We start from the raw sequence: 22720 nt of genomic DNA, 5'->3' as shown, positions 1-22720 counted from the left end.
GCTAGTTATTGATCGAAAGCCTGTAAAACTTTAAGAGGATTATTGGAATGGACACAAAAATATAAAGGTTTATCTATGAAAAGTAAAAACTTTAAGCATTTTAACCAGTTTTAATTTTTAATTAAACAAAATAAAGAAAATTCAGAAAAATATCAATCATAGTTGGAAATTCCATGGACAATTGTGGTTTCCCAAAATGTTTGTACAATTTCCTAGAATAACTTTCCATTCCTCCAAATTTTGTCACCAAATAAGTCTGAATTTTTCTCCTACGTCTAGGTATACAAGTTAAAGCTGTTAAATTTTACCTTCCCAAGAAAAAATTATCAAACAATATCCAATACCCTCGAACCATAGTACTCAGACATATTTTCCATACTCCACATTTGCATAATAAATTCATTATTCCCGTCCCTGTTACTGTCACAAAATTCATTTTTCATAAAAGTGAGCGATTTTCATTACTCTGCACTCCTTTAAAAGTGAATCTCTCGAACTGCTTGAATTTCATAAAAATGCGTGATGCTCAGCTATGGCAGCCATCAACATCGTCATGATGACAAACGATGAGCAATATATACCAGAGAGAACCCCTCTCCCTCATACTCCCACAATTTCCACGATAGCTGGTAGACCAGGGAAAGTGCATTGCTTAAAATGAACTTTTTGCACGCTGCCAACACAATCTGCTGCTGCCGCCGCTGCAGCTGGAGGGTCAGACCGCAGAGACACCTCCCCAGGAAAACCTCCGATGGCCCCTCTCTAGTGTTCTCTCCCAGTTCTCTGAGTTCTTCCATGAACATGACACCGCCGGCGATAGCGTAACCGATGAACCCAAGTCCGTTGGAGAGGGGCAACTGGCTGGGGTCTGACCGAAAAGTGCAAATGTCGCATATTAAATAAACGCTGCCAGTTGACAGGCACCCTCGACCCCAAAGAACAGACCCCCATAACCACCCTCTCGAGGTCCAAAACAAATTAGTCGAAGCGTGAAGAAGAGCACAGCATAACAGCCACAACGATAAAATGGCATTAAACAGTTTTCTTATCTTAGGTATTAAAGTGTTTAAGAACTATATACTTTTTGGTTACATAAATAGCAATAAAACAAATCATTTAAACAATTTGTTTAGCTCTTATCGGGGGAACTTTCGTTTTTTTTTACCATTCGTTTTGCTTGCGTTTGTGCCAGAATTTACGTGCCAAGTTCTGGCATCTGAAAAATGTGTCAACGGGTGGTATACATCATATCACTCAAACAGCAAAGGCCAAAATATTTATCTCTAGAGATGCCTTTTTTGCAAAATGACAATATTGCGATTGCTCAGAGCTATGATCAGCTGAAAATGGTGATCGATGGCCTAGAATTTATATTTAGCATTCATGAAATTAAGTAAACTTAAAAAATGTGCCTTCAACAATATTTATTTAAGTATTGTTAAAAATTTTATTCATTTAAGTCATTAACTTTTGGTATAAATTATACAAGTTAACAACTCCTTATAAACCATTTTTACTAGTCTTAATATTCGAGTATGTAACCCAACTCTCCATATATCAAAATCGTTAAATAGTCCCACAGACCTCATTTGAAATGCAGCACAAGGCGGCTAATCATAATGAAATTACTCATACGCAAGGTTAGCCGCAGACCAGACACATTTACTCCAAACCAGCAAGCTAGAGAGAAAGAGAGAGAGAGAGAGGGAGAATCAGAGACAGAGACAGAAAGTGGATGCTGTTGACACTGGGTATCGTGCAATAATTCAAAATACCGTCTAGACTCTGAATGAGACAAAGAAGATGAAAAATAAAGATGCTGCCGAGGGTAAAATTGTGCCATTTTCATATCACAATGTTTACGCTGGCCATTTCTCTGAGGTTATATTTGCCATTCGCTTTAAAGTCATTAAACGACAGACGGCAGACGTTGGTGATTTTAATTTTTAGAAACTTTACGATCGACCCACAAGAAGCAAAAAAAAAAAAACATACACACAAACGTCTAGTTTAGTTTCTGAGTTTCTGCATTAATTGACGCAATCGATTTGAAAATTCAATGGGCTGGATTATACCAGGCCTTTGTGCCGATCCCATGTGTAAACAAAAGCCAGCGTTTTTGTGGCCATAAAAGCAATATTTATATCGCTGCAAAGCAACAACAAAATTCCTAATTACCACCAAACGCATCCATCTTCATGAGAAACAACAACAAAACACACTCTCCACCAATAAAGTCAAATCAATGCGCATATATAAGATCGGCAAATAATAAATTCTAGCTAATATACATTGATATGTGATGCGAGATGATATACGATGTTGATATTGGTTAAAATGACCTGTGGCCCAGAGAATTATGGTCATTGGGGGAAATGAAAATTCTATTGACAAATGACTTATTTCCAGTTCTTCCTTTCCCAACAAACCATAACAGTATATAATATATATATTTTCTTTTTTTGAACTATTATAGCAGAGAGTGAAAATGCCAACAAGTCTAAGCGCAAAAGTCGCAACGATTTTGGTTAAATATAGACGCAATGTTTAAGGGGTGCTAGAAATTTGCAAAGTATACAAAAAAAACGTGCCACATACATATATATATGTAGCTAATGTACGATGTGGGTCGTCGACATAATTGATGACTTGATAGATGCAAACACACACGAGTCCCCAATCTTTTTGGCTATATGGCACAGGTTCAGGCCTACTTAAGTGATTGACTTCTGGGGTTAAGAGCCCCATAAAGTGAGAAATATAGGAATGGTCAGTGGATGTCCACTTCTTGGCAAGGCTTTTAATGATTTTTGATGGTGAAATGCACTTAAGCATGCTTTTAGAAACTATTTAAGAGTTTATGAAGCATATAATAGTTATATAAATCATATTTAGGCTAAAGACAAAGTATCATATCATATCAGAAAACACCAGAAAAAGTTACCAAAGTTCGAGAAAATATCAACGACATTTAAACTGAAAACCCTTGGTGATGCAGGTGTATGTTTTTTTTCCAGAGCTGTCAACATTTTTGACTTTTCCATTTCTCATGCTTTTGGGAAACTCTTTTTAAACAACGACAATAGGTAAGGAATGAAAAGCGAAATATGGCTGTAACCTGATTGAACCCTCCTCAGACATTGACCAATTTGCAACTGGCTGTCAATCCGGAATATTAGCCTGCATGTGTGTACGAGTACACTGTTCACTTTACAAGTACAAGCTCTTTTATCTATCAACCATATTTATGGCTGCCTGCATACTAAAATATTCGCAAATTGTCTTCAGTCATGCGGAACGATTTCGTGCATAACAAAAAAAAAAATAGAACCCGAAAACTGTTGCAGTCGAAATTCTGTAACGAGAAATTCAACAAATTTAATTTAAAATTGAAATTGAATTTCTAAAACTAGTTTGAAATAATATTGCTTCCACTTCAGTCAACATAAATTTGTATTTTACAGCTGAATATTGTTAGGTTTACATATATTTTAAAGGTTTACTACATAAGGAACTAATATACATCTTAAGTTCATTTTGATTTAGGAATCTAGGAATGTATTGAGGAAGCAAAGTGTATATAAAAACATAAATATTAAATATCACAAATCAATTTTTACCGGAAAGATCAATCTTTTTATGTTCTGACAACAGGAGATAGACCTCCAATTTTATTTTAAACACAAAATCATTATTACAAAATTGATTATTCCGCTGTTTTAGTGGTCAACAAATTTTGAAGATTATTGATAGATTTTCAAATGTCAGGAAGTGTAAACAAGATTTTTGTTCAGATTTTTATACTTAATATTTTTTATAAAATTGGGATAATATATATAACTATTTTTTCAAAATTTTGTGGATTATGGATTACACCTTAAAGGGATGCTTCTACACTAACAAATAATTTTATACAAATTTAAAAAATATTAAAAAAATCATGTTAATATTTTTAATATATTATTTTTTCTTTTTAATAATTTGTATAAAAAATATTTTTTATTAAAATATTAATAATATATTATTAAATCGTGTAATAAAAATATAATAAAATTTACTCAAAACGTAAAAAATAATATTTCCAACTTATAGTTTATAAATTGCTATCACCTTGTTAAGCTTTTCAGTCCCCTTTATCTGCGCTTTACTGTATAGCAAAACCTTCGACACGGCGACGGCGTTACAACAACAACTGCAACCTCAACGCCCCCCATGACAAAGGAAAAGCACAAAAGAGCGGACACAGCGCTGCCATCTGTTTGCTCTTTGTTTGTTGATTGGTGTTGCACATGGCGCGAAAGCTTTTTTACGGGGCCCAAATTGTGGTGCCTAGTGGGGAAGTGGGGGAATCGTAAAGCTTTACTGCCAAAACACAATCAGCTGGTGGCTGCCAAAGCTCTACAGTATACAAATGCTGCGTAATTTTTTGTTGTCTGCTAAAGCACCGTAATGCAAACAAACATGTGAGTGCTGTTCTCTTCTCGCTCCCCCACTGTTTGTTTTTGCTTTGTTTTCGTGGGACAACAAAGCCCAGCTGAGTGTGTAAAAGACATACAGAGAGTGAGAGAGTGAGAGCTTTGTAAATTAGAGCTCTCTGAGCTCCTTTGCTCTCTGAGCCCCTCTCAATCAGTTACTTCCATCCCCTTCTCTCTTCCCTCTCTTGCGAATCTATTGCGCACCTTTCAAGCTGTAAAGTGGAACCCCTTTGACATGCTACCCATGCAACCCCCATGTAACGGCACTTTATCAGCTGCAAGGTCACACCGAATCTAAATCAATCTATTTAATTTATTTATTTAGTTATTTTGCACTGCCCCCATGATATTTGCAATTGCTACTGTCACTTGCCATTACAGTTGTCCACCTGTCAACCGTAATGAGTATCCACTGTGCCATGACCATTGACTTTATAACCGGTTTTCCTGACGGCCCGCCAGAGGCGCACTCACTTTCCACGGGGTCGCATAAATAGGGCGCCCAGTTTGACAGTCGAAAAGAATGCTATTTAATTTTTCTAAATATATTCTAGGGCCGCTGTCAAGTGCACACGGCAAGGTCATTGTAAATGTATTTATTTATTTTTAATATTTCCCCCCGCCCCGCTATGCTCTAAATTCTATTTCTACTCTCGCCTGCGCCAGAAACCCCAAAAACTAAGCGAGAGCAAATCAAACAAATAATTTGTTCTGCCGTCTTAGTTTAAACAAAATTTCGTAATTGAAACATCGAATCTATTTTTGTCGGCAAGGTCGTTGTCAAATCGTTTACATGGGGGCCGGAATTGGGCCCCAGAAATTACGTTTCTAAAATACAGTACAAGCCGTTGAGTGTTAAGTACTGCAAAACCCATTTATTATTTGATATAAATTATATATTTATATACTAATGAGATTATTTGATAATAAACAAAGAGCTGTGGGTTATATTTACCGTTCTCTTTGATATCACTGGTATATGATATCATTTATTTTCATTTCCAATTTCACAATATTAATGGTGAATAATAGGGGGCCTTGCAAAGTACGCCCCCAGGGTGGTTGACTTTTAGTTTTTTTCTTCTCCAAAATTAACCGATATGTTCTTGTCTGATCGGATTTCGGACCTACATCAGACGAGAACTTATCGCATATAAAATATTTAAAATTCGTTTTGCTGGTCCAAAATTCGCTGAGAACGCCCTCATTAGGCCCGAACCGCTCCTGTGCGCATGTCGAGCGACCTACACACAAAAAGCACTAAACAGGCCAGAATCCGAATCCGAATCCGAACACGAGCACACGACTCACCCATGTATATATATATAAATATAGGCAACTGCACCACCGACTGCTGAGGAGTTGGCGCGGTTCTCGGTGGTTAGTTGAGCGTTTGGTGGCATTGCGAGCGGACGGAGAGCGTTGCGGAAAAGCAGAAAAGCGGAAAAGCTGGCCACTGCGACAAAGGTTAAGCAGCGACAAACACAAAACGACAACAAAGGGAAAACGCATCTAAGCTGGCGAAGGAGAGATCTGACATATGAAAAAAAGTAACCAGCCAAGACCAACGCACTTTGGGTTTCTTTGTTACGATCTTTTTTTTAACATCGCAGCACGTCGAAATCAACAAAAAAAAAAGACTCAAAATAGTGCGCAATAATTAACAGAAAAAAAAAACACCAACAAAATACAACGAACGCGAAACGTGCGCAATAATTTGTTTAAAATCAATGAAGACTGCAACTGCGCAAAACTGAAAAATTGCATCATAGCCAAGACAGAACGGGCTAACGGGGGAAAAAAAAAAGAAACGTCTATGAGCTAGGAAAAGTGAAAAATCAATAGGGGGTCCGAAATAAGTAATAACCCTATAAAAAAAGTACCTAAATAGGGGGATCTGAACCTATCCTATATATACATACCCCCCTATTTCGTGAGAGAAGTGCATCCCGACATGCCTTCCCTTTTGGAGGCGCTGGAGCGCAAGTATTTCGCAGAATGCGAATTCGAGAATGCCCACCAACCGGAACTCCACAAACGGAGTGACCTACCCAATGACTTTACGGTCACGAAGTGCGGCGGACGCATGGAGTTCTCCATCTTCATACCCCGTCTATCGCCATTGACTAGTGTGCCAGCCTTGCTGGTCCTCAACGACTGTGACATCGATTCGGCCGGGGACTTCGAGAGCATCCGGGAGAAGTGCCAGCGTGTGAGGGAACTGGATTTAGCCCAGAACAAGCTTAGCGACTGGTCGGAGGTCTTCAGCATACTGGAGCACATGCCGCGCATCGAGTTCCTCAACCTGAGCAAGAACCAGCTGGCCAGTCCGATTAGTTCGTTGCCCACGGCTCCCACGATCAATCTGAAAAGCCTGGTGTTGAATGGCACTTATCTGGATTGGGCCTGCGTGGATGCCCTTCTAAAGAATCTGCCCGTGCTCCAGGAATTGCATCTCAGCCTGAATAACTACAGGCAGGTATTGATCGATGCCGAGGCGGCGGAACAGCGACTGCAGGAAACGGAAACGCCAGAGGAAACGGAGCGGCGAATCACCAAAGCCCATCCTGCTCTTAAGACCCTGCATTTCACCGGTAATCCCGTCGAGCATTGGCAAGAAATATGTCGGCTGGGCCGGCTGTTTCCCAATCTAGAGGCCCTGGTCTTGGCAGATTGTCCCATCAGATCGCTGCATGCGGAGGAGAGCAGCGATACCCATAGATACTTCCCCAGCCTTAGACTACTTAACCTGAGTTCCGCCCAACTGGACAGCTGGTCGGCCATTGATCAGCTGGCCAAGTTTGGACAACTACGTAATCTTCGAGTGAAACACTGGCCATTGTGGGAAAGCCTTGAATGCACAGAGCACGAACGAAGGCAGCTTCTAATAGCCCGACTGCCCAATGTGGAGATGCTCAATGGAGGCGGGAAGATCAGCAACGATGAGCGAGTAGATTCCGAACGAGCATTTGTCAGATACTATATGGACAAGCCGAAGGAGGAGCGACCAGAGCGATACGAAGAGCTCCTGCAGATCCATGGCAAACTGGATCCCTTGGTCAATGTGAACCTGAAACCAGACAAACGGGTCAAGGTTCTCTTCACCTACAACGATGTCAGCGAGAGTCGATTCGTGGACATCTACCTGACCGTCAACGATCTGAAGGCCAAGCTGGAGAAACTGGTGGGTCTGGCGCCCAACAAGATGCGTCTCTACTATCTGGATCAGGACTACAAGGAGTTTGGCCCGGAGGAGATGCGGTTTCCCAACAAACAGCTGTATAGCTACAATATTCAGTCGGGTGACGAGATTATCATCGATGCCAAGAAATGATAGGCTTCCGTAGCTAAAGAGGATTACCCCATTATCCCCCCGAACCTTTGTGCTTCGTCAACACCCCCAAAAAACCCACCCCCCGCCTGGTGCTACAACTTGTGATCTTGTACACGAATCATTTAAACCTTAACGTACTTTACTTCTACTGTTAACGCTGTTCTGTTCTCCCCAGCGAATCACAACTGTGTAAATACGTTCTGACAACAACAAAAAACTAAAACTAAAACGGCCAAGCGAGCATTATTGCGCACCCACAACGTATATTTTAATTACTGCCTAACCTAAGCCACACACTTATACATTTAAATACAAAAACACAAATTACAAAACAAAACAAAAAAAACAAAAAAAAAGCAAGAATGCATTAAACAATTTTAAAATTTAACGAATCTCGGCGTTTTATGATGATGGGCAGCACTTTCCGTTTTTTTGGGGGGGTCGCTGGAAGATAAGATATATATGAGTCATGGAATGGAATCATAACAACCCAACACACTCGCACACACAGGCACATTACCATGGTCTGGGGGGGTATAGTGAAGAGCTTTCGCGATCTTGCTGTCGATAACTGACTTCGGTACACCGCAATTATCTCGCTCGAACGGAGAGCTTTGAAAAGTTGCCTGTAAATAAGAGACCTGAGAACTGGCTCTCCCGCTTCCCACATACAATTAGCAGAGTAATAACAAACATTGATGGTTTTATGCCCATTTGGCATACAAGTACTAAGTAGAATAACGTTTAAAATACTAGTAATGGGCTTTGTAAATACATATGCCTACATAACTTGCCTTTGAAAGTATAACTTTAAGAACTAAAATATATATATTTTTTTTAAATTATTTCTTCTCTTAGAAATTTAATATTTGCTTGCAAGGACAAACAAATTAATAAATTCTTAATTAAATATTAAATAATACATTTAATACTTTAAAAAAAAACAGCAGAATATTATTGTCTTTACTTAGTCATTTAAAAAATCTTTTTAAAATAGAAAACAAATATTTAATAAATCTATTATAGTTACTATTTTTGTGAACATTGCTGTATTTATTTATACAATTATCAGGAAACTACGCGTTCTGGTCAGTGAAATCACGATAATTGTTGTCTCTATTACCCATAGTTGGTTTTCTAACTGATTCATATCTGATTTGAAATAATTTATTAAGTAAATCAAAGATGAGCCAATATAACTCTTTCTTTGTTGAGTATTTCTTTGTTCCGATAAAAAGTAAAATCTTAAATGCATTAATCAATAATGATTACAGAAGCTACTTTTTTGTTTCCTGATTAAAAGTTCTTTGTTTTCATAGGTTTAGTTAATATTTTTCAAATACCATTTGAAAAGAGCATTTAAAAGATATCTTAACCATGTTTTGTTATAAAATATTAGTAACTAATATACCTTGTTTCGACCATCTAAATCCCCAGAATATTTTTTGTAAAACAAGTTTTCTTAAATACTTTCTTATTGTAGACGCCAAATAATCGATTTCAATTCATTAAAGTTCAATGATCTTTAACATTTATAAAATGAAAAGTAGTCTGTTTACCTTTTGATTTAAAATATAGTTGATCAGACGCTTTTAACCACTTCGATATAATATCCGTTAGTACCCCAATATTATTTCCCTACCTACGCATGAAACCTCCTGGAAAACCATATCGAACAGAACTCTCCCCCACTAGCGGCTGGTAATTTTCCAACACACCCCAAACGAATTGCCAAAAAACTCACCCATATTTGGGTTGCCTGGGTGGGGGCATTATGGCAAGTGGCTAATGTTAATGACGTACGATCTATTTGGCAGCACGTTGGGCAAAGACAAAGTCGAGAGATCGTGACTAAAGCGAACCTAACCCGCCCACAACAGCGAAGGAGAACCAAAACGAAAACGTCGCTAAAATACGCGAAACTTTATGGCACTTTGTTGATGACGAGGTGCAATATACTTGGTCTATAGTCGTATTTAGGGTATATATACAATATATATTAAAATAAAATCAAATAGAGGTCTACGCAGACTTTACGCTGCTATCATAAAAATGCAAGGTGTGTGGATCGAACAGACGAACGAAAAAAAAACTGTTTATGTAGATAATTAATAAAATTTACACATGGGGTTTTGAAAGTCTAGTTGTTAAGGAAGGTTTTTTAACCGGCCGACAGCTCAGCCGACGATCGAGTTGCGGTCCAATCGTCGTTCGAGCCAGACGTGTCCAAAGTGTCAAAAAAATATTAGCCAAGTTTTACTGAGAACTCATTTGGGTGGAATGAGATCAGAATGGATCCGGATAACGATATTTATGCCTTCTACGACATAAAGGGCTACAAGGGGTACTACACTTAAAACAATTATACTATCTTAAGTGATTTTTAAAATGCAAAAATACTTAAAAGCTATTTATGGTTTACAGGAAATGTAGACCGGGCAGGCCGAACTCGGAACGAATCCTGCAACCGCGAATGTCACTCCTAGGAAAGCCGCTGAACTACAACCGCGGCACCCGCCGCGATGTTCGCTACCGGCGCCTCCAGAGTCGCCTCTACAACTTCCTGGAGCGACCGCGCGGCCTGCATGCCATCTTCTACCATGTGATGGTGTAAGTACACTGAGCCAAATACTTTTCTTCTCTTTAATAAAATTCCCGAAAATCCCACTTAATCTTGAAGATTCCTGATGGTGTTCACCTGCCTGGCGCTCAGTGTGTTTTCCACCATCAAGGAGTACGAGGACGACGCCGTCTACATCCTGTTCCGCATGGAGATCCTGGTAGTCATCTGGTTCACGATGGAGTTCGGAGCTCGACTTTGGTCATCGGGCTGCCGATCGCGATACCAGGGATGCCTGGGTCGGATGAAGTTCGTGAAGCGACCATTCTGTATTATAGGTAGGCTATCTTAACTTCTTCAAGGATCTTAGAAAACTTAAAGAGATATTTTTTTTCCAGATATTGTCACCATTTTAGCCTCAATTGTAGTATTAGGAATGGGCACCTCGGGCCAGGTGTTCGCCACGAGTGCTTTACGTGGCCTCCGATTCTTTCAGATCCTTCGGATGGTGCGCATGGATCGGCGGGGCGGCACCTGGAAGTTGCTCGGCTCGGTTGTATACGCACATAGACAGGTGATTTAGATATTTATTACTTTTATAGAATTATTAAGAAAATCAAGAAAACAATTTTCCAACCACTTTATATATCATAAAGATAATAGAGATATCAATGGCGCTTTAATAATAAAACTGACACATTTTATGACTGCATAAAAAAACCAATGACAACTTTATTACAAACATGTTTATCTCACATATTTATCCTTTCTATTATATTCCTCTATACAGGAGCTGATAACAACCATGTACATAGGGTTCTTAGGTCTAATCTTTGCATCATTCCTGGTCTACATGTGGGAGAAGGACGTAAATGACAAGTTTAGCAACTTCGCCCAGGCCCTCTGGTGGGGAGTGGTGAGTACTAACAAAACTATGGTAACTATCTGAAGTATTATCTTTATATACCCGATTTCAGATCACCCTCTGCACAGTGGGCTATGGAGATATGGTGCCGATCACCTGGCAAGGCAAACTAATTGCCTCCTGTTGTGCTCTTCTGGGAATCTCCTTCTTCGCTCTGCCTGCGGTAAGTTAGTTAGCTTTCTTATCACTTTTCACTACTTTTCTAATGACATTGAAATGTGATGTTACTAGCCTTATCATTTTAATGATAATGAAAAAACAAGGCCTAAAGAGGCAATTAAAATGGCATAGATAGTAACTCTCTTAAAGAGTCAATTGCCAATATCAACCCACTCCAAGCTAAACCCTTAAACTTTTACAGGGCATCCTGGGAAGTGGTTTCGCCTTGAAGGTGCAGCAGCAGCAGCGACAGAAGCACATGATCCGGCGCCGTCAGCCGGCGGCCACTCTCATCCAGGCTGTGTGGCGATGCTATGCGGCTGACGAGCATTCCGTATCGGTGGCCACGTGGAATATCCATCGGGTGGCCCTGCCTAGTCCGCCGGCTTCGTAAGTATTGCAATTCGATTTCGAACTGATCTTTGGTGGGGCGTAACATTTGTATGAAACTGAAGTCTCTTTTTGGGGATATTTTGCAGAGGAGAAGTTCAACGACTATTGTACAGTAACGAAAAACACACACTCACACAGTCACAAACACTAGCACACTCACACAAACACAATCTGCATTGGTGTGTATAACCAAAGAAAAAAAAATGAAAACGAAAGTTGAGAGTGTGTTTATGAGCTGGCCAGCTAGAAATTATGAGAAGCGCATAGAAAGGCGCTGAATTCGGTAAATCGCCAATGTACAGCTCTGAGCATAAAATTGAACATTCTAACAAAAAATCCATTCTTATGTACAGAACAAGAACACTGATCAGAACTAGAATTAGAGATATTTAGCATATAAACTAGAGTGTAGCCCGATCAACTATACCCACCCCCCGACTGTCAATCTATCCGTTTTTCTTCTCTCCACCTGATTAACAACTTATGTTCTATATAATTTACTTAATCCCATAGATAATATAATTTTTGTAAACATTTTCAGTTCTGAAAACTGGGAGCGATTATTAAAAAACATAACTGAATATAGGTAAAACTTGTTAACCGTAAACAACAAACAAAAAAAAAAAAAAAGCAAATCAAAATCAAGCCAAGCAAAGACTTAAAGCAATCTGCCAAATCATTCTGTACGGGAGGTCTACCTCAGCCCCCCAAAAAGCACCCACATTCGTAGACATGGCTCCCACATCTCAAAATCTAAATCGAATCAAGTTAATTCGCAGCTTTTCAACCATCAGCACCAGTCTCTCTCTATATCTCTCTCTCTCTCGTTCTATCGCTCTCGCTCTGTCGCCTCGTCTTTCCATCTCTGTCTTCCGCAATTCGAAAGAATTTTTTGCTAAATTTTTTAAAACTTTTTCCAATGACCGAAGTACGATTAATCAATATGATACGAATTGATTCTCATTTTGTGTGTTCTGCTGCCCCGCGCCAAAAACCAAACAAAAAACTCCATAAAAATGCATATAAATGTGTGTGTAATCTATAATTAACACGTGAGTTCAATGAAGCCGATTGAGTGAAAAGCTTTTTATTCGATTCTATATACTCTCTCTCTCTTTCGCTCCTTTTAACCCCTTTAAATCCAAAATGCCAAAATGAAGACACCACCCACCCACTCACCTTCCCTTCCTTTTTTACGATTTTTGCCCCTAGCACCTCTATGCCTTTCTTCCAGTATACCCGATTCTTAAAAGATCAAAGCATCGTTGTAAGAATTTGAAAACTTTTTAAGACAATTTAATATACTTTTTAAAGTTCTTTCGAGATTTGAAAATTTATTTCAAATTAAATATATTAAAATACAATTTTATAAATTTATTTTTGATTTGCTATTTATTGCCTAAAAGTATTTAAAATCGAAAATAAAACAAAAAGAAATATTTAGAAAATATTTTATTTTAAGTAAAAGTAAAAATACCATATACAAATGTTTTTTGTGTAAGAAAAATAATATTTGCTTGACGAATTTCGCAAGTTTACGCTCCAAAAATAAGTAAATGAAGTTTATGGAAGGTGAATCACTTTTAGCGCTCAGATAAAAAAGATGATTGTTCGTACATAAACAAAAACTAAGATATCTCTGTTATGTTCATTTTAAATAGATTCAACAAACGATGCTTTTCTTTTTGAGTTCCGGATAGTTAGGAATATAATCGACTCCTAAGCACTTCATTTCTATCTTGTAAATGTTGGAATTAATACTCAATGTTGTTCTTGCCTCAGCACCAAAATGCTAACTTTAAATGTCCTTATTCTCACACCTATATGTATCTATGTATGCGTAATCACACAAATACACCTACACACACACACACACAGAGCTACACATGTACACCTTAACTATGAACCACAGTCGTATCCTGTTAACTATTTGCCAGATAACCTATCTCTTTATTATTAAGACAAACTATTTGATAAGTGTTAATATTTGAATGCTAACTGAGAGATTTCTATCCCATCCCCTTCGATATAGACGGGCATCCTCCAGCTTTAAGCACAACACGTCATTCGTGGCTCGTTTACCAACCATCCGGCGACACAAGAGCCAGACGATCCAGACACCGGGCGGAGGCGATGGCGGCGGTGGTGTGTCCAAGCCGCCGGGCTCATCGAGGGCATCCACGAGGTACACTCGCACCATTCGGGACATCAATGCGTCCGTTGAGAATCTGGGTAAGTTGGTGGGCCAGCTTGGGCAGCTCCTTCCGATTTCCGTTTATGTTTCCCATTTCCATTCCATTGCGAATTTCTGTTTGCACACACACACATACACGCGAACACAGCACACATGCACAGAGACACACAGAGCTTATGAGGATATTTAAGTGCGTTTCGTGGCTATAAGGCGGGTTCAATATATTTCAATATATATTACAAAATATTTTAATAAATTTCTTTTATAAATTGAAAAATATACTAAACACTTCTTAAATATCTTTTTAAAGAAAATACATATATATTATTTATAAAACAATAAACAATTAATTTTCAATAATAACGTTCTTATTTTATATAAATAAATAAATAAAAAAAAAACTATAAAATTATTTCTAAACAAGAAACCCCCAGTGGCACCTTAAAGCAACGAACCGCACTGTTCAGCCCAAGCATGTTGTTCTTTCCAACTTTATCGTTGAACAAATAATACAAAAATCTAAAGATTTCTTTTGCTATTTACACAGTTTGCAAAAAAGATCTACCAACAAGACCAAACACACTTCCAAAAAAAGATGATAAAAATTTAAACAAATTGGGAAAAAATAGTACAACTTAATTTTATTTCAAGGGAATTTGCTTTCTTTCGTTTTATTTTGTTATGCATGCAGCGTTCTGCAATAAATTCCACTTAAAATAATTGTCCATAAAGCAGTCATTAATCAAGCAATAAGCCATACTAGTCAGCTTTGATGCGATATTAATTGAAATATTGCAGTTCCTTAATGTCTTTGCAAGTCTATAACTAAAGACTTTGATATTTGAGCATTAGATCTTTATTTGTCATCAATTAATAGCAGATTAAGGAAGATTAATAAAGATGTTGAAGGAGATTGCTTAATCAGAACTAATATTTATATCAAAGCAATAAATTAAGTACTAATAAATTTAACAATCAGAAAAAATTTCAGATTTTAAAACTTCAAACTTAATAAATATTCTCTAAGGTTTTCAAATCAGAATTTGTTAGTAACCTTTGACTTAATCATAACAGCCCATTAAAAATACATTCCCATTAAGTCCTAAGTTTATATTCTTAAATTACCAACAAACAAATGCAGTTACTAAAAAATCTAAAAAAAACGAATCTAAAATACAATATTAACTCAAAAGGATTTAAGTTTTCGTTGTTGTTCTTAGAAAATGGATGTTTTGATTTCTCACTGTGGCGCATTACTTTTAATTTGTTCTCGCAACCGTGTTGAATGTTCCAATATTGTACGACCCATATATAGAGTGTACCGTACCGTGTCTCTCGAATCGCAGATATATATATATATATATACCATATATATATATATATATATATTGGCAACCCATCCGATTCCAGTTACAGTTACAGAAACGCTGTTCCGTTTTGCAATTCGAGTGAAGTTTTGATTGTCGAGTTTAACGTTTGATTTGAAATTTTGCAGAGGTAGTACAAAACGGCAAATCCATGAATCCAAGTTTCAGCGAAGATTCAGTTGCTGAAACCACTTGCTTAAAAAATATTAAAAATTCAGACGGTAAGTCTACAAGGTCCTCTCCCCCAGGTCCTACAATACGAATATCCATAAAAAAAAACCGATTAAAAAACGATTATTATATCACACTATATTGTATTTGAGTGTTGTGGTTGTGTCAATGTTGTGAATCCAATGCATCCCAGAGATAAGATTGATTGAACTTTGAATTTGATGTTGTTTGTTGGTTGGTTGGTTGCCTAACACGACTACTCCCCCTCGTCCCCCCCAAAAATGGGTCCTATAATCCAGAAATCTTAACTTAACTTAGCCAGCCAGCCCACGGGGCTGGCCAACTGCAAGCTCAGCTCGAGTGCCGGCTCCTTGGCTCAATTTCCTGATCGGGATCAGGAACGTGATGGGGATCAGGCTGAGGAGCAGGCCAAGGCGGTTGGTGGTTCCAGGAAAAACCTTACCATTCCGGTGGTTCTCTACGGTTTTCTGCATGGCAGCTTCTTGGGCTCGACGCTATCGCTGCGCAATCCAAGAGTGGCTCCGGTTAACGATCGGGATCTGGAAGCTGGTCGTGAGGAAGATGAAGAAATCCACCATGATACTTGCCAGCGGAGCAACACCTTGCCGCTGCCCGTCAAGTCGGGTAGTCCCAGTTCCAGTCCGAATCCCAGTCCGGGCAGTGGACGTACGGGTCGCTTCTTTGCGGCTGCATCGCACTTTCTGGAGACCGGATTCAGCAACCCAAATCCAGCTGGCGACGTGGCAAGTGCGTGCTAAACAGAGAATCGTATCTCCGAATGTATCTCCAAGCAAAAGTATCTCCTCCGCCTGCGCTAGGGTTGCATGCTGTCCACCACCTTTTAGAGTATCCTTAAAACCCCCCTAGTATGATTTGTAGTTAAAGTAGGTATTTTGGTACCACCTGATCCACCACCTGAAATCCATAAAACCCCCCTCCATCACACAGCGACACCTCACACCACAACGCTTGCTTCAGTATCTGGGCTGGAGGAACCTTCGGCCTCGCATTTACTAACTAACTAACTAACTAAGCTCTCTATCTCTATATATATATATTAATTAATGATAATCCATGTGTATTTACTAATTGTTCCATATGTGTGTGTAACGGTACTTTTGTATGTGTTGTTGTATATTTGCGTTGACGTTGACTTGATTAACCATATCCAAAAAAAAAAAAAAATCAAAAAAAAAAAACCAATAACCAACAAGCGAAGCTAGCAACCAAAACCTAACGCACAAGTCAATCTCTCTGATTCACAAATTGCCCGCAGATGAGGAGGACGAGCCGCGCTGCACGCAGCTAACCAACCGGCACAAGACAGCCATCAGGTTTATACGCAAGGTGAGGTTCTAGACCAAGGAGATACCCTGTACTTAACTGGAGATTTCATCTAAAATATGGGTCCTTGTTTATCTAACAGCTCAAGTACTTCGTGGCGCGACGGAAGTTCAAGGAGGCCTTGAAACCTTACGACGTCAAGGATGTTATGGAGCAATATGCAGCCGGTAAGTGGAATTCAGAGTTTAATGGATTAGATTAAAATCGAAAGAAGTCTACAAAGTTGAGAAAAATAGTACATGATATTTGTAAGGACCTTTATAAATCCATGAAATAAAATGAAATATTTTATATTTCAGGGCACGTTGACTTGTTGGGTCGCGTTAAAATGCTACATTTGCGGTAAGAACAAATCAAAAATTTCCCTTTAATTAACAAACTTAAATTAACTAAAAACTAATCCACAGCTTGGATCAAATCCTGGGCAAACAAGGGTCCAAGGCCAAGGATGTTTATGCATCTAAAATAAGCTTAGCCTCCCGCGTGGTTAAGGTAGAGCGACAGGTAAACAATAATTAAATCCAATAAATCAAAATATTTTTAAATTATTTCCCAAAACACCTAACAGGTCGCTGATATCGAAGAGAAGCTGGACGTGCTGATCAAGGCGTACATGGAGGATCGTGATAGATTCCTGGCTCTTCCGCTGCCAGCCAAGCCCAAAATACATTCCATTAGTCCTAGCCACAAGCCCCTGCACCATGCCCACAATCTGGCCATGATCGATGTGTGGAAACGGACCGCGGCACTCAGTGTCCATCCAGAACAGGTGACCACCACCACACCCTCGGTAACCGATGGCTCTGAGATGCGATCCCTGACAGCCACACAAACGGCAACCACAACAACGGATGCGATCGCCACACAAACCCCCATGCCGCCACACATGCAGCATACAGCGACCAATACAAAGGTATACTTAAGTTATAATTACTTTAACTAATTAATATATAACATAAATTTACAGTCTTCCGTGCTTAACTCATATCAGCTGGGGTCTGAGAAGCAGCAGCACAATGATGTTTTTATGACTGAATTAGAGAATAGAACCAAAAAACGTGTTACGTTAAGGTAAGTCTATATATTAAATGTAGTTTTTATATATAATTAAACAATATCCTATAGCCTACATAGATCCACATCGGAACCGTATAGCAAACAGGAGCAACGGATTAACATACCCGATGAGGGAGCTGAATCCCTGGACAGCAGTGCAAAGCCAACGCCGCCAGATAGTTCAAGTAATTAAAAACGATTTTACTGGATCTTTATTTTTAGTTTAGACAATTAGATAAATTAGCAAATTGCTTGCCGAACAAAAGAAAACATGAATAAATACGTAAAAGCATTTCATTTTGTTATTATTTTTTATTTAAAACTAATATTTTTTTATTTTTCAAAATAACCCTTAAATTAACTAAGAGATATGTCTTTAAATAAACTTTTTTTAAAATCTCTCATTTAGTTATACTAATCGATGAGTACGAGGACTTCGAGGAGGAGGATCTTAACTGTGAGGGTGAAATGGATCATTTCCCCTCCTGGGAGATCGACAGTGATATTGGGGTGGAAGTGGATGTGGACGCGGATGCCGATGGCGACTGTGATGAGTCCACTGAGGACACGGCCCTGCTGCAGTGTGCCACGCGCACCGCCATTGTTATAACACCAATTAGCCCAGTAAGTCTTTGGGAATATCTCTTTAAACCATAACATCAGAATCTCTAATTAAATAAACTTGAAATCCATTTTAGGTAAGCTCCGCACACAATCTTCAGCAATTAAATGACCAAACTACAACGCTTAATAAATCAAATTTGCTTCCGCCAGACTCTGGCTAGTTAATTGCAATTGAAGTTAGCCTAAATGTAGCTATTACATTATCATTAGACTTATGTATTATGTACTATTGAATACATCTAAATGTCATTTTCGGACATCATTTGTGTTCAATTAATTGGTAGCAAACAAATGGAAATCAAATCAAATAAATCTGCTTTAGCAACAAATCTTACATTACCGAAATGTGTCTACCTTAATTTTTGGTATCTTCATCTGGTATCTCGTCCATGAATTCTTCTTCCTCATCCTCTCCGTCTTCCATCACTATGCCATCTGGATCATCTGCGGCGTCCTCTTCAAACTCAATGGTATCCACATCGATGCGTATGCAGCGCTTCTTCGATGTGGATGGCATATCATCGCTGACATATTCATCCTCTTCGACCACATCCTCTTGCAGGAATATAATACCCTTGTGCACCTTTCGAACGTGTACATTCAACTGGGAACTGTTAATGAAGGTGCGTCCACAGCCGCCCTCAAAGTAATCGCGGCACGTGAACTTGGTTCCATGAGCTCGCTGCATGTGAGTATTCAAGCCTTGACGCCGTCCAAACCTCTTCTTACATTCAATGCACTCAAAATCAAATCGCTTGTAGTGCTGGCACATAATATGAACAGACAGGGATTTCTTGTTTCTGGTGGTGAAGCTGCACTGATCACAGCTGTAAGACTGTCCATGGAGCTGAAGGAAAGAAAACAATTAAAGGCATATCATTGGAAGCCAATTATATTTACCTTCTGATGAGCCTCCATTTCACTTTTGTGATAAAAACCCTTTTGACAGACACTACAGGAATAACGCTTCTTATTCGAATGTACCACATTAACATGAGTATCATAATTTCGACGATTTTTGACAATTTTATAACATTGTGGACACTCGATGGGTTCATGCCAATACGCATGATGCTTGGCCAGAGCGTCTTGGCTTTTGTATGATGCATTGCACAAAGGGCAAACCACGTTGTCTAAAAATTAAACGATTAACCCAAAGGAAATATGTAGGAAAGAATTTCACACTCACCATTGTTGTGACTCCTTGCCACATGAACTGACAACGACATCTTCGAGCGGCACTCTTTAAGACAAAACTGGCAAATCCATTCCTGAGCAGACTTTGAGGTCTTATCCGCTTGTTTATTGGAAGATTCGTGGGTGCGTCGCTTATGAGTGTACAAGGAGTTCCAGTTAACATAGGCCTCCGAGCAGTTCTTTAGCATAAAATACTTTTAGTTCAAACTTTTAAAAGGTCGAAAAGGGGCATCTCACCTCGTGATCACACATGTAGTACACACAAATTTCCAGCTTGCGATGCGTCGAATCCGCACGAATTTGTTGGTAGTTGCGCATGTGATGGCGATAGAGTTTCATGTGTGGAAAGTCTTTGTTGCACGGCTGGCACCTGTACAATCCATCCTTATGAACTCCCGAGTTCCGATGGGCTTGGAGATTGTCTTTTTCCTTAAAGTACGAAGAACAGAACTCGCAGACGTACGCATCCCGAAGGAGTTCCGTATAAATCTTGGTTCCAAAACACTTGGTTTTAGCAGAGTTCACATGGGTAAGTAGTGTCTCGTGGCTGTCACTGAGCAGACCACAATTGTTGCAGACATGCACATCTCTTTCAATGATCAGATGCTTCTTCATGTGAATGTTATAGGTGGCTTCGGAGGCGAATTCGCGGGAGCAGAGCTCGCAACTTATAACGCTGCCATGCATGGCTCTCTGAAAGTTTATGACCAATCATGTTGTAATCATTTATGTAATAAAGGATTGCTAAAGAAAAGTGATAGTACCATATGCCCATTTAATCGCCCTCTGGATTCAAAGTTTGCCATACATTCGCCGCAAGAGTAAGTTGTGCTGCTCACATTAGCATGAGATTTGTTGTGCTCTATAAAAACAGCTTGGTCCCGGAAAGTTCGGTCGCAACTATAAGAAATAAATACTTAGTTTACATTACAATAAATACAATCAAGCCTACTGACAGATCGCAGAATAAGGTGCCCACTGGCTCATGGGAGTAGTTCAAATGCTGGAAAAGCTCATCGATGTTGGTAGTTGCAAATTCACAAACGAAACAAACGCGCGGTCTATGCTTTTCCAGGTGGAATTGATTGTGGAAATTAAATCTATAAAAAGGATATAATTAGAAAATCGAATAATATATGAGACACACTAAGGAGTCGACTTACCGCTTCCAGGATGGAAACTCCAGGGAGCACATTTCGCAAAATGATCGTATACCTCGTTTCTTTTTAATAACATGGGCACAAGAGTGCTTGTTGTACTGCAAAATATTGGAAAATGTTATTTTACACTCCGGGCAGCTGCCATATATCGGAATTCTAAGTAAAAAACAAATCAAATTAGTTTAGAAATACGGTATGGGAGAAATAAATAATAGTTACTCTGCCACGGGTGCATGCAATAGAACCAGATGCATGGCCAGAAATTGGCGTCCCTTCAGCTCTTTGTCGCATCCTTCAATGGGGCAATGATATATATCTCTTTGGGTTTTATGGGTTTTTAAAATATGACATAGAAGGCTCTCAAAGGTAGGACACTTCAGGGAGCAGTGCTTGCAAACTGTACACCATTCAAATGTAAGCTTTTCAAAGCTGGTCTTCACCACGGTGGACAAGTACTCCGGAATATCTTCAATTTCATCCTCTGCAAAAATTAGATTTAGCTTTATAATTGTTTCTATACTTTTTTAGATTTTTAACCCACTTTCTCTGATTTCAACAAAATTGAAGAGAACTATATTGCTGGTCTCACCCTCGTCGATTTCTCCATCGCTTTGGCTTTCCTCAGCTTGAACTACCAACCTGGATGAACTAACCATTGGTTTGACCTTAACTTCCTCCAGATTTGGATCCAAAATATCTGAAAATGGGGAATTCTGGTTGAAGTTCATGCTATATTGATAGAAGTCTGATGATGAACTCACCTTCATGTTCGTAGATGTACACATCTTCATCCAGGTTTGGTTCCGCCACAGATTGGCTATTCAACAGAAGCATTTGTCTTGTTGGTTCGGATTCCTCGTGGATCTGTGCAACATCTCTGGCGACTTCTTCCACAATAGCCTCATCTTCAATAATGGCTTCATCTTCATCGAGAATGTTTTGTATCAGAACACTGATCTGCTCCTGTTCCGCTTCCTTGGGAACAAGTTTGGCTACCCTTTGATGGGGAGAAGTTTCCGGTAAAGGATCCTTAGCTAGCTCAGGAGATTTAGATAGACCAGCCGTTTTCTGGGGAGCAGGAACTAATCTATTCCTTATTCTAGCACTTGGCTGCCGGGTTGAAATAATGGGAATAGGACGAAGTACTTTGGCCAAATGCTTTTGAGGAGTTTCCTTCTTGACGGGCTTTGCAGCTGGTGGAGATACATGGACCTCGGTGATAATGATGGGTTCTTCCTGCCGGGGGGCATCATCTTGCCCCGCCGCCTTGGCCGCCTCGCGTTCCCTTTCCAGTTCATCGATGTCGAACAAGCGAATGAGATTATCGACGCACACTTCGCAAAGGAGCTGTTGCTTTTGCGGATCGGGAAACACATCGAATTGGAAGTGCTTGGCGAGCAGGCCCTGTATTCCCAGTTCAATTCCAAACTCATCGAATATCTCCTGGTACTGATATTTCGTATTGAATACGCTGCAATGCAGGCAGCTATTATTTTTCGCGTTTTCCGACATCTTAATCTTTGTCCGTCAGCATAATAATGGCGTTAAGGTATTTATAGGACATTTTATATGATGTACAGTTTTGTTCCCGCTACCAATCTGGTATTTTTCCAGAGTGACCATATGGCTGTGACATTTTAAATAAAACCGTTAATTCTGTAATAATTTGATTTTGTAGACGGATTTTAAATTTGAAATACATTTTCTAAGTTTAGGTATATGCAAAGACACATTATCAAT

The 22720-nt window shown here is 39.2% G+C and overlaps 3 protein-coding genes across 13 annotated transcripts in view; 2 read left to right on the top strand and 1 right to left on the bottom strand.

Moving 5' to 3' along the window:
• Positions 1–18957, top strand: part of LOC108104802 (potassium voltage-gated channel subfamily KQT member 1) — a 40634-nt gene extending 21677 nt beyond the window's left edge. The window contains exons 1-19 of one of the 11 annotated variants that reach the window (XM_017211083.1): positions 9868–10153; positions 10234–10419; positions 10490–10707; positions 10768–10943; positions 11160–11285; positions 11347–11457; positions 11656–11843; positions 13879–14078; positions 15536–15628; positions 15897–16346; positions 16876–16946; positions 17026–17110; positions 17243–17285; positions 17351–17447; positions 17512–17856; positions 17911–18014; positions 18069–18184; positions 18409–18623; positions 18698–18957. In XM_017211083.1, the coding sequence (XP_017066572.1) occupies positions 10101–10153; positions 10234–10419; positions 10490–10707; positions 10768–10943; positions 11160–11285; positions 11347–11457; positions 11656–11843; positions 13879–14078; positions 15536–15628; positions 15897–16346; positions 16876–16946; positions 17026–17110; positions 17243–17285; positions 17351–17447; positions 17512–17856; positions 17911–18014; positions 18069–18184; positions 18409–18623; positions 18698–18784 (2964 nt within the window). In that variant the 5' untranslated portion in view covers positions 9868–10100 and the 3' untranslated portion in view covers positions 18785–18957. Of the gene's footprint in view, positions 1–9867; positions 10154–10233; positions 10420–10489; positions 10708–10767; positions 10944–11159; positions 11286–11346; positions 11458–11655; positions 11844–12387; positions 12433–13878; positions 14079–15535; positions 15629–15896; positions 16347–16818; positions 16947–17025; positions 17111–17242; positions 17286–17350; positions 17448–17511; positions 17857–17910; positions 18015–18068; positions 18185–18408; positions 18624–18697 lie in introns of those variants that run through there. The other 10 variants (XM_017211076.1, XM_017211078.1, XM_017211075.1 and 7 more) reach the window with 10 other exon arrangements.
• Positions 5570–8197, top strand: LOC108104805 (tubulin-specific chaperone cofactor E-like protein). The gene has a single exon (XM_017211087.2). The coding sequence runs from the start codon at positions 6430–6432 to the stop codon at positions 7807–7809; it is 1380 nt and encodes a 459-aa protein (XP_017066576.1). The 5' UTR covers positions 5570–6429; the 3' UTR covers positions 7810–8197.
• On the bottom strand, positions 18755–22497 carry LOC108104801 (zinc finger protein 62 homolog). The gene is made up of 10 exons (XM_017211074.2): positions 21742–22497; positions 21522–21677; positions 21200–21461; positions 20984–21136; positions 20777–20920; positions 20585–20720; positions 20058–20513; positions 19813–19999; positions 19524–19756; positions 18755–19470 (listed from the first exon to the last, which is right to left on the bottom strand). The coding sequence occupies exons 1-10, from the start codon at positions 22490–22492 to the stop codon at positions 18979–18981; spliced, it is 2970 nt and encodes a 989-aa protein (XP_017066563.1). The 5' UTR covers positions 22493–22497; the 3' UTR covers positions 18755–18978.
• Between the last annotated feature and the right edge of the window lie 223 nt (positions 22498–22720).

The sequence above is a fragment of the Drosophila eugracilis genome, unplaced genomic scaffold (assembly GCF_018153835.1).
Source record: "Drosophila eugracilis isolate 14026-0451.02 unplaced genomic scaffold, ASM1815383v1 contig_1765, whole genome shotgun sequence".
NCBI lineage: Eukaryota > Metazoa > Arthropoda > Insecta > Diptera > Drosophilidae > Drosophila > Drosophila eugracilis.
Note: the sequence above shows the minus strand (reverse complement) of the source record. Positions and strands in the feature narration are given on the sequence as shown.

Coding starts and splice junctions, on each gene's coding strand:
- LOC108104805 (XM_017211087.2), top strand. CDS start 6,430: ATGCCTTCCCTTTTGGAGGCGCTGGAGCGCAAGTATTTCGCAGAATGC.
- LOC108104801 (XM_017211074.2), bottom strand. CDS start 22,492: ATGTCGGAAAACGCGAAAAATAATAGCTGCCTGCATTGCAGCGTATTC. Junction 21,678..21,741: donor GTACATCTACGAACATGAAG/GTGAGTTCATCA, acceptor CCCCATTTTCAG/ATATTTTGGATCCAAATCTG. Junction 21,137..21,199: donor TTGCATGCACCCGTGGCAGA/GTAACTATTATT, acceptor TTTTTTACTTAG/AATTCCGATATATGGCAGCT.